The sequence below is a fragment of the Lepisosteus oculatus genome, chromosome 4 (genome assembly GCF_040954835.1).
Source record: "Lepisosteus oculatus isolate fLepOcu1 chromosome 4, fLepOcu1.hap2, whole genome shotgun sequence".
Taxonomy (NCBI): domain Eukaryota; kingdom Metazoa; phylum Chordata; class Actinopteri; order Semionotiformes; family Lepisosteidae; genus Lepisosteus; species Lepisosteus oculatus.
Window position 1 is genome coordinate 32,220,660 of NC_090699.1, and position 17,620 is coordinate 32,238,279.

Here is a 17,620-nt window from a genome sequence, read left to right on the forward strand (position 1 = left end):
ACTGGTTGAGATCTTGACATTTTACAACAGACTTTCGCACATGATGCAGTGGTAGTTTCCCTTCCTGGAAACAAGCAAGAAGGAAAATAAATGCAACAGATGTTCTCAGGTCTGATTGAAATGATTTCTGTTGTTGTTTCCAGTACTTTCCTTTGCTGTTTCCAATACTTAATATTTTCATATGTGTTATTTTCTTGACTTTAAATTTTTCCTGTGTGATTGTGTGTGCCCTACAACACACTGGCATCCTGGCCAGGGTATAGTTCTGCCTTGTGCCCTCTGCTTCCCAGGTACCATGGCCCTTGACAGGGAAAAGCCAGCTCCCTGATAGTGGGTGGATATTATTGTCTTAGTTTTTCAAATATAATAACAAATGGTAGATGTAGTCGATAAAGAAAGCTCTATTATGTTAAAATCAAGAGGCACAAATAAATTAATCTCTTAAGTGTTAACTTCAAAGTTTGAACAAACACACAATATTTTGGGCTGTATTTATATAAAGGACTATGTTTTAAAACGAGCTTTATTTTGTCAAAATTAGTAACCCTAATTGTTTTGACAGAGTGATGAATTGTGGTCTCAAATCTTGAAATATATGTTGCTTAAATTCTAATATACACAACTTACCTGATCGATATCTTTATGAATAAGTTTAATGAATAAAACAAATGAACATATTAGCTATCCACCCAATAGTTCTGATATTTTTTTTCTAGAATTCAAGAAACAAACACTAGATGAATTAATCAAAGCCAAGTCTATATCATCAAACTTTCACACCAGTACAACACTCTCCGTTCGTTTCTCATTTTGTAAAAAACACGACCATGGAGAAGGGAAAAATTCTCAAACTCAAGAGGGTTTTACTATTTCCATTCGCACCACGCTTTTGTGAAAATAATAAAAATTTAATTTTAAGAAAAATATATGAATATGTCCAGAAATCGTTTTTCTTGCAGTAAGTACTTTTCCTAGCTTCGTGACCAGTACAACTGCTTTACAGAAATGGTTCGTTCCTTGCACAAGTGTTTTTTTTTTCCAGTAAGGACAACTAAACACATTTCTTTTCATCGCCCCTAGTGGGATTCCTTGCGCCATAGAAAATATAACAATTGAAAAGCTCCAAGTGTTTTTCAAGACAGAGACGGCAAAGCTTTGGCATGCTGTGCAAGATGTCCTCTGCTGTGGTGCTGTAAGTTTTCATGTTCCATTGCCATAGTTTTAATAACAGAGGAAACTCTTACACAGGTGATCGCCTTACTACTAAGCCCATCTACTCCTGAAATTTGAGAAAGGATGACTCAGACAATCTCTGATGTTTTTCTTCTTCTTTATCACATAACAGGAACACACCCTAAATGAAAACATTTGAAGTCCCCACAAAAACACATTTTCAATAAAATTCAATTTCTCACCTTTTGAACATTGATTTCAAAATCCCACACCAAAGTTCTCCTCTTTGAAAATGATTTTGTGAGGATTGCCACTTCCCGTTTTGCTGTGTGATTTTGTGTTTCATTGAGCTGTGGAGTATGACTGCAGGAGTAAGGTTATATGTCTATTTTATCCACTTCTATAGAACAGTAATCACACATTTCTTTGTAGTTTTTGACTTACATATACCGTATTTTATACATAGAATTCTTGCAACAAAATACTGAACACCAACAAAATGCACAATCCCAGACAGATACTTTTTTTCAAAAGACTGAATAAAAAATTGATAACAGTTCTTATCAAAGAATTTAAGACAAGGTAAATGTACATTTATACTTGAAGTGTAAAATAAAACCCAGTCATTTTTGGTTTGTGTATTTTTAAAAGTTGTATTTAAATAAATAATTAAATTGTGTAAATGTGCATTTATCATTATTTAATTGTTTTAACCTACATCTTCCTTAAAGTATCATATATGATCCCTACATTATGCAACAATATTATCAACACAGGTAGGACAATAATAAGAAAATATATTTTTTCCAGAGAAAAAGAAAATTGTTGTCTAAATGCATAAGGTTAAAAGTACTGTAGATTTTTTTTTATAAGTCCAGAATTATCAAACTGAAGGTAAAATATTTTAACAATGCACTTGTGGCACATTGTAAGACAAAAAGGTGCCAAGCTAATTTCAAAGTAGTGATAATGGCACAGTTATTTTTTTAGTATAAAAACAAAAGTGCTATTGAAATGTTACTGTAACGTATATAAAATATTGTCAATGAATAAGCATGGATGTCAGATGATTTTATTGAATTTTATACGGTATAATTAACATTATATATACATACTAGTTTAAGAATGCAGTGGTGCAGTAGGCTGGGTGTGTCAAATACTTTAATTCCCAAAGTACCACCGAGTGATAAGGACCAAAAGTTGACATACTGTACTATCAATTTATGTGACCTGTTTAGCTTACCTATATCTCATTGTTTCAGGTAATACATCTTATGACTGTTCTTAATATATGTTTTTATTTGTGGAAAATATTATTTATAGAGTTTTTATGTTTTCTGTCATCACTGATTAATTTATTATTCAGTAAATTAAGTTTTAGTCTTCTACTTTACAACGCATTTAGAGAAGTAACAAGCCTCTCTAGCAATGCAATTTTTAAGCCTGCTCTCACAATAATACCATACAACAATAACATTGTGTTTCCCTTTACTTCACAATACTTTCAGCTTTTTTTTACCATCTGATACTGTTAGAATTGTGTATTTTATTCATTATTTTTCCCTTTACCAAGCATCATCATCTTTATCTGAAACATCCTATTGAATAAAAGCTCCATAGAAAATGACAGAGGATCATTTGCTTGTATGACTTTCAGAAAATATGTTTTATACTGGTTGATTTTTGAGAGAATGTATCAGAACTGTTATTTGTCTTAGTTATGTTACGAGTACAATTGAAAACAGTGCAATAGCATTCCTCCGCCGTTTCACACGTCTCCTGGAGTGTGACTGGCTTGATGTTAAACACACACACAAAAACACACCTGTTTGTTTTAGGTATATATAATATATATATTCAGACTCGCACCACATTATCACAATGTTCAATATATTTAACACAGACAGCACCAAGAGCTTCATTTGATTAATGATTCACCTTTTACATTCATTCCTTCATTATTTCCCCAATATACTAATAATCTATTAATTACAAACGTGAATAATTTACAATAAAATAGCAAGTTTCTTCTTACAACTTTTCTTTCACTTTATACAACAATCATTTAATTGTACCACTCTCATCCTTCTGTCTATCTGGTCCAGTTTACGATTTACATATTATAGAAGGATTATACAAAAGTCAAGTGAGTATGTTTAGGATATCAAACTGGTGAGCAGCTTGCAGAAGTAAAATAGATGTAAATTTTGAATACTTGTCAATTTCCCACTCTCCTCGTGCTTTTAAGTGTTAAAGGGGATTTTTCAAGTTTTTAAAATGCTACTTCTACATGACAATGAGAACTATACTGCTAATTTATAAACCAAAGACATAAACATGAAACACTGCATCTTCAGAGGTAAAATGTCACATAATTTAGACTTTAAAAGTTATATCGGGAGATCCATCACAAAACCATGAACAACTACCTAATGATTTTTACTAGCATGATTATATTATCTTTTTAAATTTGTAGATAATTTGTTTTCATTGAAAAAAGCAACAACATAATGACTGTACTTTTATATTATCCTGCTCAGATTAGATGAAGCCTGCTCATCTGGAATTGCAATTGCTCCATGTAGTGTCTACCCTTCTACCCTGGAAAAAAAAAAGCTTTAAGAAAAAAAAATGCTTTTCAGTGGAACAAGCCGTTTTATAACAAGCCTGAACGAATTCTCATAGGTTTACTAATCTCAGATGTCAGCCCCTGAAAAGGAGCCCTAGTGCCCTTTCGTTGTAAGTTCACACAAGAACTTGAATTTCTGAGCAGAGTTCATGACTGTACCCTGTAGACCAGTGCGATTATTTTACAAGCACTCATGCCTGACAACCTGCTACTCCCAGATTCATTTGTGGTGTACATTTTCTTTAAAAAAAACTCTTGTTAAAGATGCAAGCCTTGCCACTCAAATGTTCAGCACATAGTGTTACTTTATCAGCAGCATACCATTATGGTGTGAAAACAAAACACTATAATGATGATTTTCAAAGCTTCAATGCAAAATTTGATCTGCTTTTAAAAACTATGCATAATTTTCAAAAAGTGTGAATAGAATAGAAATATACCTACTCCTTGTCTTACTAGATGTGACCTTTTCCATACTTGCAGAAAACAGCAGAGTAAATTTTGCTTTGGAGCGCCGAATTCTGAAAACTCGTGTTCATTTTCAGGATAAACGCGAGTGTGCCTTCTTCCGAGAGGCATTTGTGTGCAGCTGAGTTTGTCAATAGCAAGGACAACGACAACAAGGAACAGAGGAGGAATAGGCAAAGAACAAACAGCAGTAAAAGATCATTCCAGCACTTTTTTGTCCATCGTTTCCTTACTGTTGGTTCGGGAGTAGGGTTCGAAAGCAGAAGAGCTCAGGTACCTGGCTGACAGTTCCTGTAAGTTTCCTGCCAGGGAGCTGGCCATAGAGAGGGGATTGGAGGAAATCCGGGTAGCCACTGACCCCAGGAGAGATGGCATGGGGAAGCTGAAGAGCCCATGGGTGGGCTGGGAGCCTTGCAGCCCAGTTGCAGCCCCTGAGGTGGTCACCGCTGGCAAAGGTGAGCTGCCTGCTGTCCCTGAGCCAGTGGTGCTGGTACCATTGTTGGCAATGCCCATAGTAGGGCCTCTAAGTGCAGACCCCAGCGTTGAGCTAGTGCAGTGAGGCAGGAGTCCAGGTATGCCTGGAGGAGTAAGAAGGCGCCCCTGCTCCAGTAATCTCAGCACACTGCATGTGGCGGCTGTCTCAGAGACCACAGACCTCAATTCGGAGTCCTTGCCCTGGTCCTTCTTCTGCTTTGTTCTCCGGTTTTGGAACCAAACCTTTACCTTTATCAAAGCAAACAGGAAAAAAAAAAACATCTTTAAATACACTTTGTGAAACATAAATAACACGACACTCTCTCCTCCCGGTACCCTCCTCTCCCCACTCCCCCGATCTCTCACATGCCTTCTTGTAAAGAAAAGTTAAAAACACAGCTGTGCAAGGAGACCTGTGTTTTTTCTTTCATCATTGAGATTTTTTTTCTGTCTCTGCTGCGCAGGGTACGCGTGAAGCAGCTTTCTGGTGGATAAGGCTTTGATCAGCCCAGACGAGCACGTGCTTTCACTGGTCACTCTACACACGGCCCAGTACAAAAAGACACAGAAATGAACCGTAAGCTGAAATGTTCAACCATCAGAAGGAGGAGGTTTTCTTCATAAAATACTGGCAAAAGCCAACACAGTAAAGTAACAGTAAAGCCATTCAAAGATTCTGGAAAGTTAAAGAAAAGAATACTTATTGTACAGTAGGTCATCTAAACTTTTTGGGACATCTCCCATCTCACATTTTAGTAACAAAGGTATTATTTTTATATCAATTCCAAGAAAACAAAGTATTCGCAACAATACTTTGTTTTGCACAGAATTGTAAAATCAAGACTTGGTTGTACAGAACTGAAATTTAGCAATTCGGGACTGAACAGCTCCTCTTTGAAAGTCACAGCTGTGCAGAATGTTAGTGTTATTGAAAGTCCACACACTTTATCTAAAGACAGCAAAACAAAATACATGCCAGCTTAAGTAAGAAAACAAACAGTTTGATAAACACATAAAATACTAAATGAATCTTTTAAAATAAGGCATTCCAATAATACTTCCATATTTTTTTGTACAAAAATATTTTACATCCCTTAACAACCATTTATTCCTCCTGAAAGTTACATGTTTCCAGAAACAAAATGTAATTACATTTAAACTGGCATCAGTCTTTATTATTATTTTATTGTTTAAATTATATTTACTTCAAAGTATAAAAACATACAAATGTATATCTAAGAAAATCAGTCATTCAGAGAAAAAGACATTTAAAGTTCCATAAAAATAAAAAAACTGTGCTTTAATATATTTACAAATGGATCCTTGTTCTGAAAATTACAAGTTTAACTCAGCTAGTAAGTCATTTATTTGAACTATATACTGTATACAGTAATGCATTTTTTTTCAGTTAAATTAAATCAACTTTTCTGTTTCATTTTGAACATTTGAATAGGTATTTTAATTATTATTTTAAAACAATTGGTAAACAATATATGAAAAAAAAACTCTCATGTAGTGAATGGCTGGATTTAAGAAATAGAGAACACTAAAACAAAGGCTTCACACTATAACGTAAAAAAAACACCAAACAACATCTTAATACAGTCACTTCCAAATCCACCTGTAATTATGCAGACATCAATGTATAAATGAATTTAAATCTAAATTAATAAGAAACAAAAACTGAAATACTTAAATTTGTTTATTTTTCCATTTCAACCTGTTTCTCTTTCAACAGTTGTAAATGGTCCACAGATTAATTTTATGTGTTACACCACATGTCCCTCTTTACACAATCAAACCTGATTGTTTTCAATCTGCAAATAATGTGAGTAGATGAAGCACAATAATAATCAAGCACCGTTATGCTACCTGGCTGCATAGCTCAATCACATTTACATAAACCATAATCCAATAAATTAATCCATTGACAAGGCTCGCTATTTACATTTCTTCTTCTGTAAACATAAATTGAGTTTCTAATGACATCTTTTGTGAGCACTACAATGAAGTTGTTGCAAGTTGTTTCCGCAAGTTGTTGCCCTTTCCCAAGCTATCTATAAACAAGCAGAACAAATCGAAAGTGATCATTGTTTTGCAGCACATCTTTGAAGACATCTTTTGTAAATACACTTTTAAAATGTATTTATCTGCATTTATGCATTTCTTTATTTATACCACTCAGATTTTAAGAGGAATACTCAATGCTGCACATATATCTGTTGAATTTTCAGTTCATCTTGTGTTTAACTAAGTGTAGATAATTTCCTAAACATCATAAACATTTATTCTTAATAGACTGTTGATATATTATTTTCTATTAAAAAATAATTTTTGAAATAGATCTGTGTGTGGCTAAACAGCGCTTCAGTGATCTAAAAATGCAAAATATCTTAAGAAAAACAATAAATGGTTGAGTTAACAAAGTTTCTACACAAAATCTCATTGTGCTATTTTCTCCCTGCAGGAGAGAAATGTGATTTCCTTGGAAATAAACTAAATTACTGCACTTTGCAGCCACTTCATTTCAGTTTTGAGTGGATTATTTCTAGAATTCAACAATGAAGAGTGCATTTATTTTTACCAAAACAGTGCACATAGCAGTTTTGGGGAAAAATTACAGATATTACCTTCTGTCTTAAATTATTTGTTGTTGAAGAATGCATAATCTGGTATTTGAAATGATGGTGGTTCATCTACAGATATTTAGCAAGGGGTTAACTATAAAAGAATCAAAACTCCTAAAAGTGAAATCCTCACATTATTCTGATAGCTGAAGACCTTGTTTTCATAAAAGGACTGTATTGTCTGAAGCACTTCACTGGATTTCAGTTAGAAATTTAGATGAGCTTTAAACCCTTTCAATTTGTATTTAGTTTTGCCTTTCCAACATCACCATAAAATTTAAACATTAATAAATGTCCCATAGTGACATCACATTCAGAAGGCCAAATTTATGTGCACACAATGAAAGCAACATCCGTGTAAGAATGAAAGGGGGAACACAGTAAAGTAAACTAATAAAAATATAAATGGGACCGTTAACGGCATGTGATCATAATGTCGCAAAGATGGAGCAGCTTCCCAAGAAGTGAAGAAAGGTTGTACTCACTGATAACACACAGCAAAGAATTAGGATGAATGAAGAGGCACTATCACTGCTGGAAATGTGGTATAGTACAACAGACATAGATTGACCTTTATTCAACTGAATAATGCATCCATGCTACTGTATATCAACTTTTTCATTTTGGCTAGAGATTTCTACCCTAAAGCTAAGAATTGCAGCTGGCAGCTCATAATGTGAGAGCAATGCTAGGAGCACTTTATAACATTTAAAAATTCTATGATTTGGAAAATAATATTTTTATTATTTTATTATTATTTTTATTATTATTATGGTTTAGGTGATCATTTAAATATATATACAAATAATCTGCATATGACGGTAATAATATCTTGCATTCTCCTATTAAAGAAATAGGTCACTAATTGTTCGTGCCTTTTCTAAATATTCATAGGGTACACACCCAGAATGTGAATGTTAGAGAAAACAATCGCCGCTTACAGTATAAGGTTAGAGATATTCCATAAATACATTGATATAGACCAAATACATATGGTACTGAAAAGGCACATTTTGTGCGTTTTGAATTTAAAAACACGTATTTTAATAATTGTAGCCATTTTAAATGCTGGTATTTCACCGAAACATAATCGAACCCCGTCAGTCAGTTTTTAAAAGGAGGGAAGACAGCTGATAATACAGCAGCAATGGCATCCTACATCGATTGTCTTCCTGCTCTGTAGACAGCAATCGTTGTGACAAGAATACAATGGCGCATTCTAAAAACTGAGATGAGAAAAATCAGAAAAAAAATACTCAAACAAATGCAGGAACCAATAAGCAAACCTTGGAAGGCTGAAATGAAGTAATTCCTGCGAACCTTCCCTTGCATTACAATTGATTGAAACTGCCAATTTCAGCATCAGACATGCAGCTCATGTTTCTAATTCTCTCAAAATATTTTCGCTCAGAAAATTTATAAAAATGCATCTTGGGCGTCAGCACTTTTGTTAAGCACTCCTGCCTTCACAGATACTCAAACCTTGAATTCTTCGGATTAACCGTTGGGGTAATTTGTCAGCGTTTCACAAATGTATTGTTCTTCTCTAGTGTTTTGATTAAATTTGCCCATATTGGATTAATCCTAACACGACAAGGACAAAAAAAAACATGGGGAATTCCTTACATTCAAGAGAGTGGCTTGGAAAGAATATCATAGACAGTTCATTCTGAGAGGAGCTCTTTTTTTTTCCTTTGTCCCCATGTTATTATGAAATAAAGTGAAGAATGCCGATCGTTACCTGAGTTTCAGAGAGATTGAGCTGCCGGGCCAGCTCAGTGCGCTCCCGTCCAACAACGTACTGACACCGCTGGAACTCCATTTCCAGCCTATACAGCTGCTCGGCAGTGAAAGACGTTCTGGTGCGTTTGGGCCGGTCTAAGTCCAGACCCTTTGGCAAAATGATCTCTCTGATGGACCCTTTGGCATCTAGAAAAGAAGGGCAGTAAGGATCAGTGTGCCTGTCAGGCGTGGAGCCCTTACTGGGGTGTCATTTTAAGAGTGAACTCAAAATGTTATTTGGGGACCACAATAGTTTCCTCAAAATAAACAGCACAGCTAGTCATTTTATGTGCGAGGCCACAGCCACTTCTCACCAGAAAATGTAATAATAGAAATGTTTGGAGGATTCTTTTTTGCAACAGAATTTCTGATTTTGGGGAAATAAATGATACATGACATCACAATTCAACAAATGATAGACGTATTGCTTTAGGTAGTCAAAGCCAGAATGGATTATTGTACTTTGCAAAGGAGATGAACAGATTTGTTGAGTCTTTGTTGAATTCTTGTTGATTATTTTATTTGAGTATCCACAGTTTGTGGAAAGCTGGCCACGGCCATAAATCCAGGCTTTCAAATGAAACACATACGACACTGCATTTTGGAATGACACCTTTTATATTCCCCTGGACCACTAACAAATGTGGAAAAATTGTGGTGTAATTTCTTGTCACCTCTATGCATCTCTACACTTAGAAAATAATTTAATTAACATACTGTAAATAACTGTTACTTCTTAAAAAATCAGATGAAATAGAATACCACTGTATTTTTGGTAAAAAAAGAACAATGCCTAAGCTTCTGCCCTCTTCAGGTAGAAAGGATTAACGAAGATATAATAATTTATTGTATTTTACACAGATTCCATAAAGACCTTCAGCAATATTTGCTGAAAGTTCCATTTTAATGCCTTGGAGAAGAATCAGTATAGTGATGGATTAAATAAACAGCTTTCAGCTATGTACTTCAGACTACAAAGACACAGTCTGAAGTGGAAGTCAAACTTTTTTTTAAAAGTGTGCACACATCTACAGTATATATAACACAAAAATAATTAAATATAAATTAAAGATTTATGCCAATTTGATTACATTGCAAAGTATCTTTCAGAAGGTTGCAATACAGGCTTTTATTAAATATTTAATAAAAGTAATAAACAACCAAGTGTGAAATACCTTTAAGTGCTATTTATCATTTATATAAGGTGATTGATTAATAAAGTGTGAAAATTAAATATTAATGACACTAAAATGAATAAAATAATCACTCGATTTTTCTACCTTCAAAGAAAAACATTCTGTAGTACTTTTTTATTTAATATGAATAAGTGGATGATCCTTAATTTTGACTGCAAAAAGGTTTTATGAATATTTCTCAAGTTTCTTCTGTGCAAAAAATTACTTCTAGAAGCACATCACATTAATAATATTCTCGAAGAACTTTGTAGCTATTTTACACTTCGCTCAATATTTGTTGCAATGATTACATTTTTACAATTAACAATAAAGAGACATAAAATTTCAAAATGTGCAGTGCAAATATGACATTTTCATTCATTCAATGTATAACTGTGTCTATTCTGTATTACTTTGTCTTAAGGACAAAAAAACTTCACAAGACTTCCCTTTTTAAACAAAAGGGAAAGAAAAATGAAATCTTTAATTAATTGTTACATAAAAATGCCATTAATGTATTATTTATTGACGTGACAAACAATTGAAACTAGCCATACAAAATTCTAGAAATGCTGAGCAAGGAACCTAGTTAATCTGCTTTTTATCATGTGATCGCCTCTTTCTAATGGCCATAGTAAATTAAGTATGTAAGCACACTATATAAACCAAGCATGTTTATTTACCTCACTATCATTCTTGAAGCAAGATAGCAAAGCCATCAGAAGGTTACCTGGCATATTTTATGACTGTCAATGCCCAGACCATTACTTCTGTTTAAGATCTGTGTACTCATTTATTTTAAAAAGCATTACACAACATGAAAGTCTGAACAGTACACTAAAGTAGTATTAAAAATACTTTTAAAAATGCTTGTATTAAAATATTTGAACTTCTAATAAAACTTGTACTCTTGTGACTTTAGTTATATTCCCATTTAAGCAAACCCAGTTGTATTTATGTGCAAGAATTCCAAATAGTAATGTCAATATTTTCGATACATAGACAACCCTCTGCATTAAAGAATTTAATTTCAATAATTTCAGAGATTTCAATAATAATTTATTTTATAAAAGAAAAAATTGTACCTCCTTTCAAAGCTCAACTATTCTCCTATTTCTCTTCTACTATGTCAATGTGAAAACATTTCTTAAAAAAAAAGGTATTAATCTTATTTCCAAAAAGTCTTGCTTATCTATTGAACAATAAGGGTTAATTTGAGATACTGTCTTTAATTAAGGAAATTATCATGAATGAATGCATTTCAAGAAGGTAAGTTCAGTTAACACAAAAAGAAAAACAAATATATATATAATTAATTACACGTTTCTTGATGTGTTGATTTGTTCTGGAAATCAGAGATTTGCATATCCTTTCCAGATCTAGAATAAAATTAGATTTCTTAGGGCTACTATTGGAAAACTACACGGAATTTGTTCTGCTCTTAACAGTACGATTGTATTCTTTTTGACATGGCACATTTACCTTTTTTATTTTATGCCTCCTTTGCTCTACTATACTGTGCGCTCTAATTATAGAATATTACACAACAATAGAGAATGATTATTGTAAGACTGTTGCTTTAAATGTTAACACATTACATCAGAAGCCTCCTGGCAGTCTAAAACAGCACTCAAAGTGAGCTTCGTTTGAGAAACTCCATTAAACACCCTTTATTTTCTACTTATATCTAAACTAAAATCAAAGAGCTATCTTTTAATGAATTTGTGGTTCACAAAAATTACAGCATCTATGTAATCCATAAAATACCCTGGAAGAAAAGAGAACAGGACACTACAAATAAGTTTTACTCGTATATTATTAATGTTTTATATAAGCTCTATAAGAAATCTGAAACTTCAAATTTAAAAAAGCTGAGAACTTTAAAAGATAACGAGAATTTAGCTTCATAGTAAAAAAACTCGGTATTATATGCTCATTTATTTCCATGTTAAATACTACGTGAGCAAGTATTTTAATGATCTGAGTATGCTAAAATTCATATTTTTACACAGACATGGAATTTGTAGTATTACAAAGGAAAGTCTTCAAAGTACATTTCAAAGAGGAACAAAAAACAGAAAAACCGTGCTGTAGTATTCTCGGAAGCAGTTAGGAGAGCCTCTCACCTCTGACTAGGATTCTCCTGCAGTAGTCTGGGTCTGCCGAGTTAGCTCTGTTTTTTTCACAGTTTTCTGATGTCCCAGAAGCTGAGAAGGTCTCCTGCTGATCCTTCAAAAATGATTTGGAAAGATTTCCTTGAGAATCCTTGCTCTCTTTCGCTTCCTTAAGTCCGTTCTTCAGCACGATTCCAGTCTCGGTATCTTGATTGTATCTGACATCCATGCTGCTTTGCCCCTCGTACGCGTTGTTTGGAAAAAAAGATATAATGGGGAATATTGCACGTTATATTGTCCTCGTGTTTCTTTCTTTTTTTTAAAACAGCACCTCTTAGGTACAAAGTCGACTACCTAATGCAAGGGGAGATGTTTGCTTCATCCGTTTGGCAGCCCTATTATGGTTGTCCAGCCTCACTTGCCCAATGATCATAGACTTACCAGTACAACTCAACAGTGATTTAATGCCCCTGCCTTATTACATACACATCTAGTTGTTAGGTGATCTCCAAATAATCAGACACACAGACGGACGCACGCTTGCTGTTTCAATTGATTACGGTAATTTTGCAGCCTCCACATTTGCGTTACCTCATGAATACACTAAATTGTTTGGATAATATATCAGGTCTTAATGGAGGGTTTGTGCGCTCCGTCCCCAGTCAGGCAGAATTTAGCCGGAGAATAAAGTGAAATGATTGGTCTTGGTTGCAGCCTGCAAGACACAATCACCGAGTAAGACTTCCAGAAAACTTCCAAGACACTTCATCCTACAATCCCAGACACATTACCAGCCAATTTCAACTTTCTTAAGTTATTCATTGCTGTTTCACAAACTTTAATCGCCTTACTGTGTCCGTCGCCAAATCAGTGCCGCGTACCTGAGAGCACTCCAGTATGGTGCATTATCAGGAGGGCGAGAGCACGAGAGAAGATAGAAGAAGAGACAAAAACACGGGACCCCCTTTAGATGGATATGCAGTAGTGAAAGCCTCCTGCGATTCACAAAACAGCTCCAGCAGTATCAGCCATGTTAAAGTTTTCCTGAGCTGTTCCTGCTCCTGCTTCTCTACAGCAGCCCTCTGAGCCACCCTGAGGATCTGGTAATTAAAAGCAAGCCTTCTTTTCATATATATCCGCAAGAAACAGGCAGTGCGGAAAATCTTAACTAAAGATCTACAAAATACAAAAAAGAGAGAAAAGGTGCCCCCCCTCCCAACCCACCCACCCTTAGTTATTTCATTGTCAGCGCAACAATATCTTCGGGAACAGCAGTGACCAGTAATCCAATAAGACCATTGATTAGGCTACAATGATTCAATTCAAGCAAACGGCCTTGTGCAAGGAACATGCTCCAGCCCTTCTTGTCACCTTGCAGGGCAGAAGCCCTCTTCACGCTGCTCTCCTTATTCATTCCTTTATGGGAAATGTGGAGGAAAAGGAGTGAAAGATGGCAATTATCTAATTGGACTATTAACAAACAATTCTCTGAGTGTGGCTGTCAGGCAGTGGTTGCTGGGTGGGTTTAAAGGCCACATGTTGCACTAACCTTATTCACACAAAGTGTTTGGGGCCGGCTGTCGGACTGGAGGGGAAAAAAGAACTGCCTAATCAGACTGCTGCTTTCAAACAGTACTACCAAGTTCCACCTTAAAGGGTAATTGGGGAGAAGGCCTGAAAATACAACACACGGCTTTCTTTTAGTTGTACAATGTGTGAAATTAATAAAATAATACTGTACTCATTCTGATTGTAAAAAAATACGATGTTAAAATTGCACAAAGTTTGGAAAGTGCTTTAAAACTGATATCTGGCAAATGAGTGAGCATGGTTCTCTCAGTTGATACAGAGTGCTCATTGCGGCCATTATTTCTTGTTTTACTTGAATGAAACTGCAACACTTGAAGCAAAGGTAAAATAGAACAGTAACCTCTTATCAACAGTTTTTATTTTGAGGTATGATTTGTACCTGCATATTTATAGTTAGTTTTTTTTAAACCAAAAATTATTATTATTAGACACAAGCTTTGGGAATCTAACAAAAAAAGACTGTTCTTCTTAAACTTTACACGATTCCATTTAAAGAAGCAACTAAGTTATAGACAAAAAGTAACAGAAAAAAGGGCTTCTGTTCCATAATACCACAATCATTTGTTACATGAAAGTATTTCAGTTTCAACTCGAAAATTTAAATGAATAAATTCTGACACTTTCCGCTGATATTCTGAGTTTTGAAAACATTAAGAGAACTTTATAAAAGGGCACAGAATAAAAGTTAGACAAGTTTAAAATTTGATTAAATTTACAAAAATTAAAGGTTAAAGTCAAAAGCAGACAAGTTTTCAGTTTCTTTTTCTTAATTTTCTTAATCTTTTTCTCTTAATTTTATATTGTGAAGTGTAAAAGAATGCATGTTTCTTCTCATTCACATGAAATATCATGTTTTTCTATGAGTGGAGGAACAGTACACAGATGAAAAAGTATCAATCAACAAGAAAAATGGACAGCATGCATATCTAAATAACTTTCTAATGTGTATAAATAGAAAATGTATTTTTCTTTTGGTTTCCTTCTGCTACAACTGCAATTTATTGAAGCTAATCTTAAAACTTCTTTAAAAGTGTGAATTTAAATAATTGTAGAATCATAAAAAGATACACAAAGACATTCTGCAAAGCTGAATTACTGCTTTAAAATAATTAAATTGACAACTATTATAAATATAAACACGCACAAGTAGGATGTAGGTTAAAGCGACTGATGGAAGATCTTCTTGTCAGCTGACAGATAAAGCCTACTTATCATCCCCAGTTCCCAATGCATTGTCTAAGTAGCCGAGATTTGATTGACATGCATACTGCATGATGTAACTCTTACCTAATGTGACACTCATATTACTGTGTAAAACATACTTAACTTAACTGAGGCTTCAATAACATTTTCAAAACAGTTTTGTGTTTATTATGGCTGATATTACTTCTTCACACAATGCTCTTTCTCTTGTTGAGAAAATGGAGGAAAGGGTGTTCATCAAAATGCAGCTAAGCAAACTGTAAGCCCTGTTTTTCCTTGTTTGAGAATTTTAGACTTCTTCTAAGCACTTTTCTCATAAGTGCTTGTTTATAGCGGCAGGAGACCCATTGTGTCTGATCGCTCTGCATCTCATCTGTCACAGAATGCCAAGAGAACTCACACGAATGCTGTGTAACGTACAAAGCAAACATATTAACTCGCCACGTCACAGACTGTCAATTAAGCTTTACTTTGGTGTTTTCAGGCAATTGAAGTTCGTAATTTCCTGCCACCACTTGCAACAATGCAATCTTTAAAAAAAATCAGACAAAGTTGAGATGCGGTGTCAAAATGGCTTGATTGTGCTCTCTAAAAGCCCACAAATTTACTTATTTTGACCATTTTAAAAGCGTATAAGTGACATTTTAACCGCTACAAGACTTTTTACAGAAAAACACCAAGAAATAGTATAGTTGTTAGCAAAAAGCACTGCATTAAGAAACTTGGTTGTGGAACTTTTCTTTTGTAACATTAGCTGGGTTTGTGGGTATGTGAAACACATTGAGCAGTGCAAGATGTTTTTAAAGTGATCCAGATCCAGCTCAGTGAATTTTCCAGGCTTAGCACTTTGAATTGTTAAATAGTTTAACATAATGTAACATTGGAAGTTCATAAAAGGACTTATGTCTTACCCACAAAAGTATTAGGTGATAATTTATCATCTTATTAGAAATGAGAACACTTGGGAGACGCTGCATTGCAAATATGAAACAATATTATGACATTTAAAGTGTGTGTGATCTAATTAAGAAAGCAAATCTATACTTGATTATCCCAGCCTAAGAAACCTGAGCTTTCATCCCACTATGCATTCAAACATCCTGGTTAAAAAAGAACTAATAATTGCTTGATAATAATAATAATAATAATTGGTTACGCTTTTCTGGACATTCCACTCTAAGCTCTTTACAGGTAATGGGGACTTCCCTCCACCACCACCAATGTGCAGCATCCACCTGGATGACTGCACATATTGTGTTTAAAATTCACATCCAAAAACAATTTTCTATAATATTACTTTATTTATTATTTCAAATATTCCAGTTCCCTTCTGTAGTTCCACTTCAGTACCTATGTGCACTATTCAAACATGCTTTCATAAAGCTAGATTATAAGTAAAGTTAATTTAAGTAGAGCTGAAAAAACGTTATTGTAATAGACTGTACAAATAATGATCTGCTGTTGTACATCGAGAAGTATTTTTAGCACTGCTTTGTAATTAGTCTCCCTGAGAAAAATGGTAGAGAAATTTGTGAAATGCGAATCTAAAACAGCGATTGAGAAACCTTCACTTCTAATAGCACAAAATACCAGGACTACTGTTAAATCCAACAGCAATATAACAGTACAACCTCTACATACCATAGAACGTACATGTTCTATTATGACCCCAAAAAGTTGTATATCATACAATATATTTATATTAATGGTATTGCAGTAGAGTGTAGTTTAAAAGAAGATAATAAAAAGTTCTGATCAGACAATCCTCAAACATTCCAACACATAATGTAATTACACTTTTTTCTATATATTTAACTTGAATATTCTAGCAGAAGTGGGTTTTTCTCTATTCTGCTGCGACTAAGCTCTTACGGTATAGTTAAAACTTTCCAATTTCATCCAACACTGAGTGAATTTTGTCTGAGAAAGATGAATAGCATACAATAAAACGTGAGTTGTGTAAATGTGTCTGAAATCTGCTTTTACTGTGTAACAGAACTGATAACTCCCTCCTTCCCATGATTTGTATAATAATTGCCTATTGATGATTGCAACTCCAAAAGAAACAAAGTATATTTCAGCCCATTTCTCCATTAGCACTGTACATGTTCTCTGACACCAGGTATATTGGCCTAACTAAATCGAAATTCATCAATTTCCCTACGGGATTAATAAAGTATTTATCTATCTAACACAGGTTTTGTTTTAGTAAGACAGAATTGAACTGTTCTGGATGGATGAATGTTTGTAATGAGACAGGGCAGTCCCAGGTTCAATTCTAGACTGGGTGGAGCTTGCTCGTTCTCTCCAGTTTTCTCCACCTTTCAGACACATGCTGACTAGGTGAATTGGTGTCTCTGAATTTTTTGTGTGTACACCCTCTGG

The 17,620-nt window shown here is 34.4% G+C and overlaps 1 protein-coding gene across 1 annotated transcript; it reads right to left on the reverse strand.

Moving 5' to 3' along the window:
- Positions 1-2,507: 2,507 nt before the first annotated feature.
- Positions 2,508-13,652, reverse strand: vax1 (ventral anterior homeobox 1). Its single transcript, XM_006630457.3, has 3 exons — positions 12,455-13,652; positions 9,113-9,300; positions 2,508-4,993 (listed from the first exon to the last, which is right to left on the reverse strand). The coding sequence occupies exons 1-3, from the start codon at positions 12,669-12,671 to the stop codon at positions 4,469-4,471; spliced, it is 930 nt and encodes a 309-aa protein (XP_006630520.1). The 5' UTR covers positions 12,672-13,652; the 3' UTR covers positions 2,508-4,468.
- Positions 13,653-17,620: the final 3,968 nt, after the last annotated feature.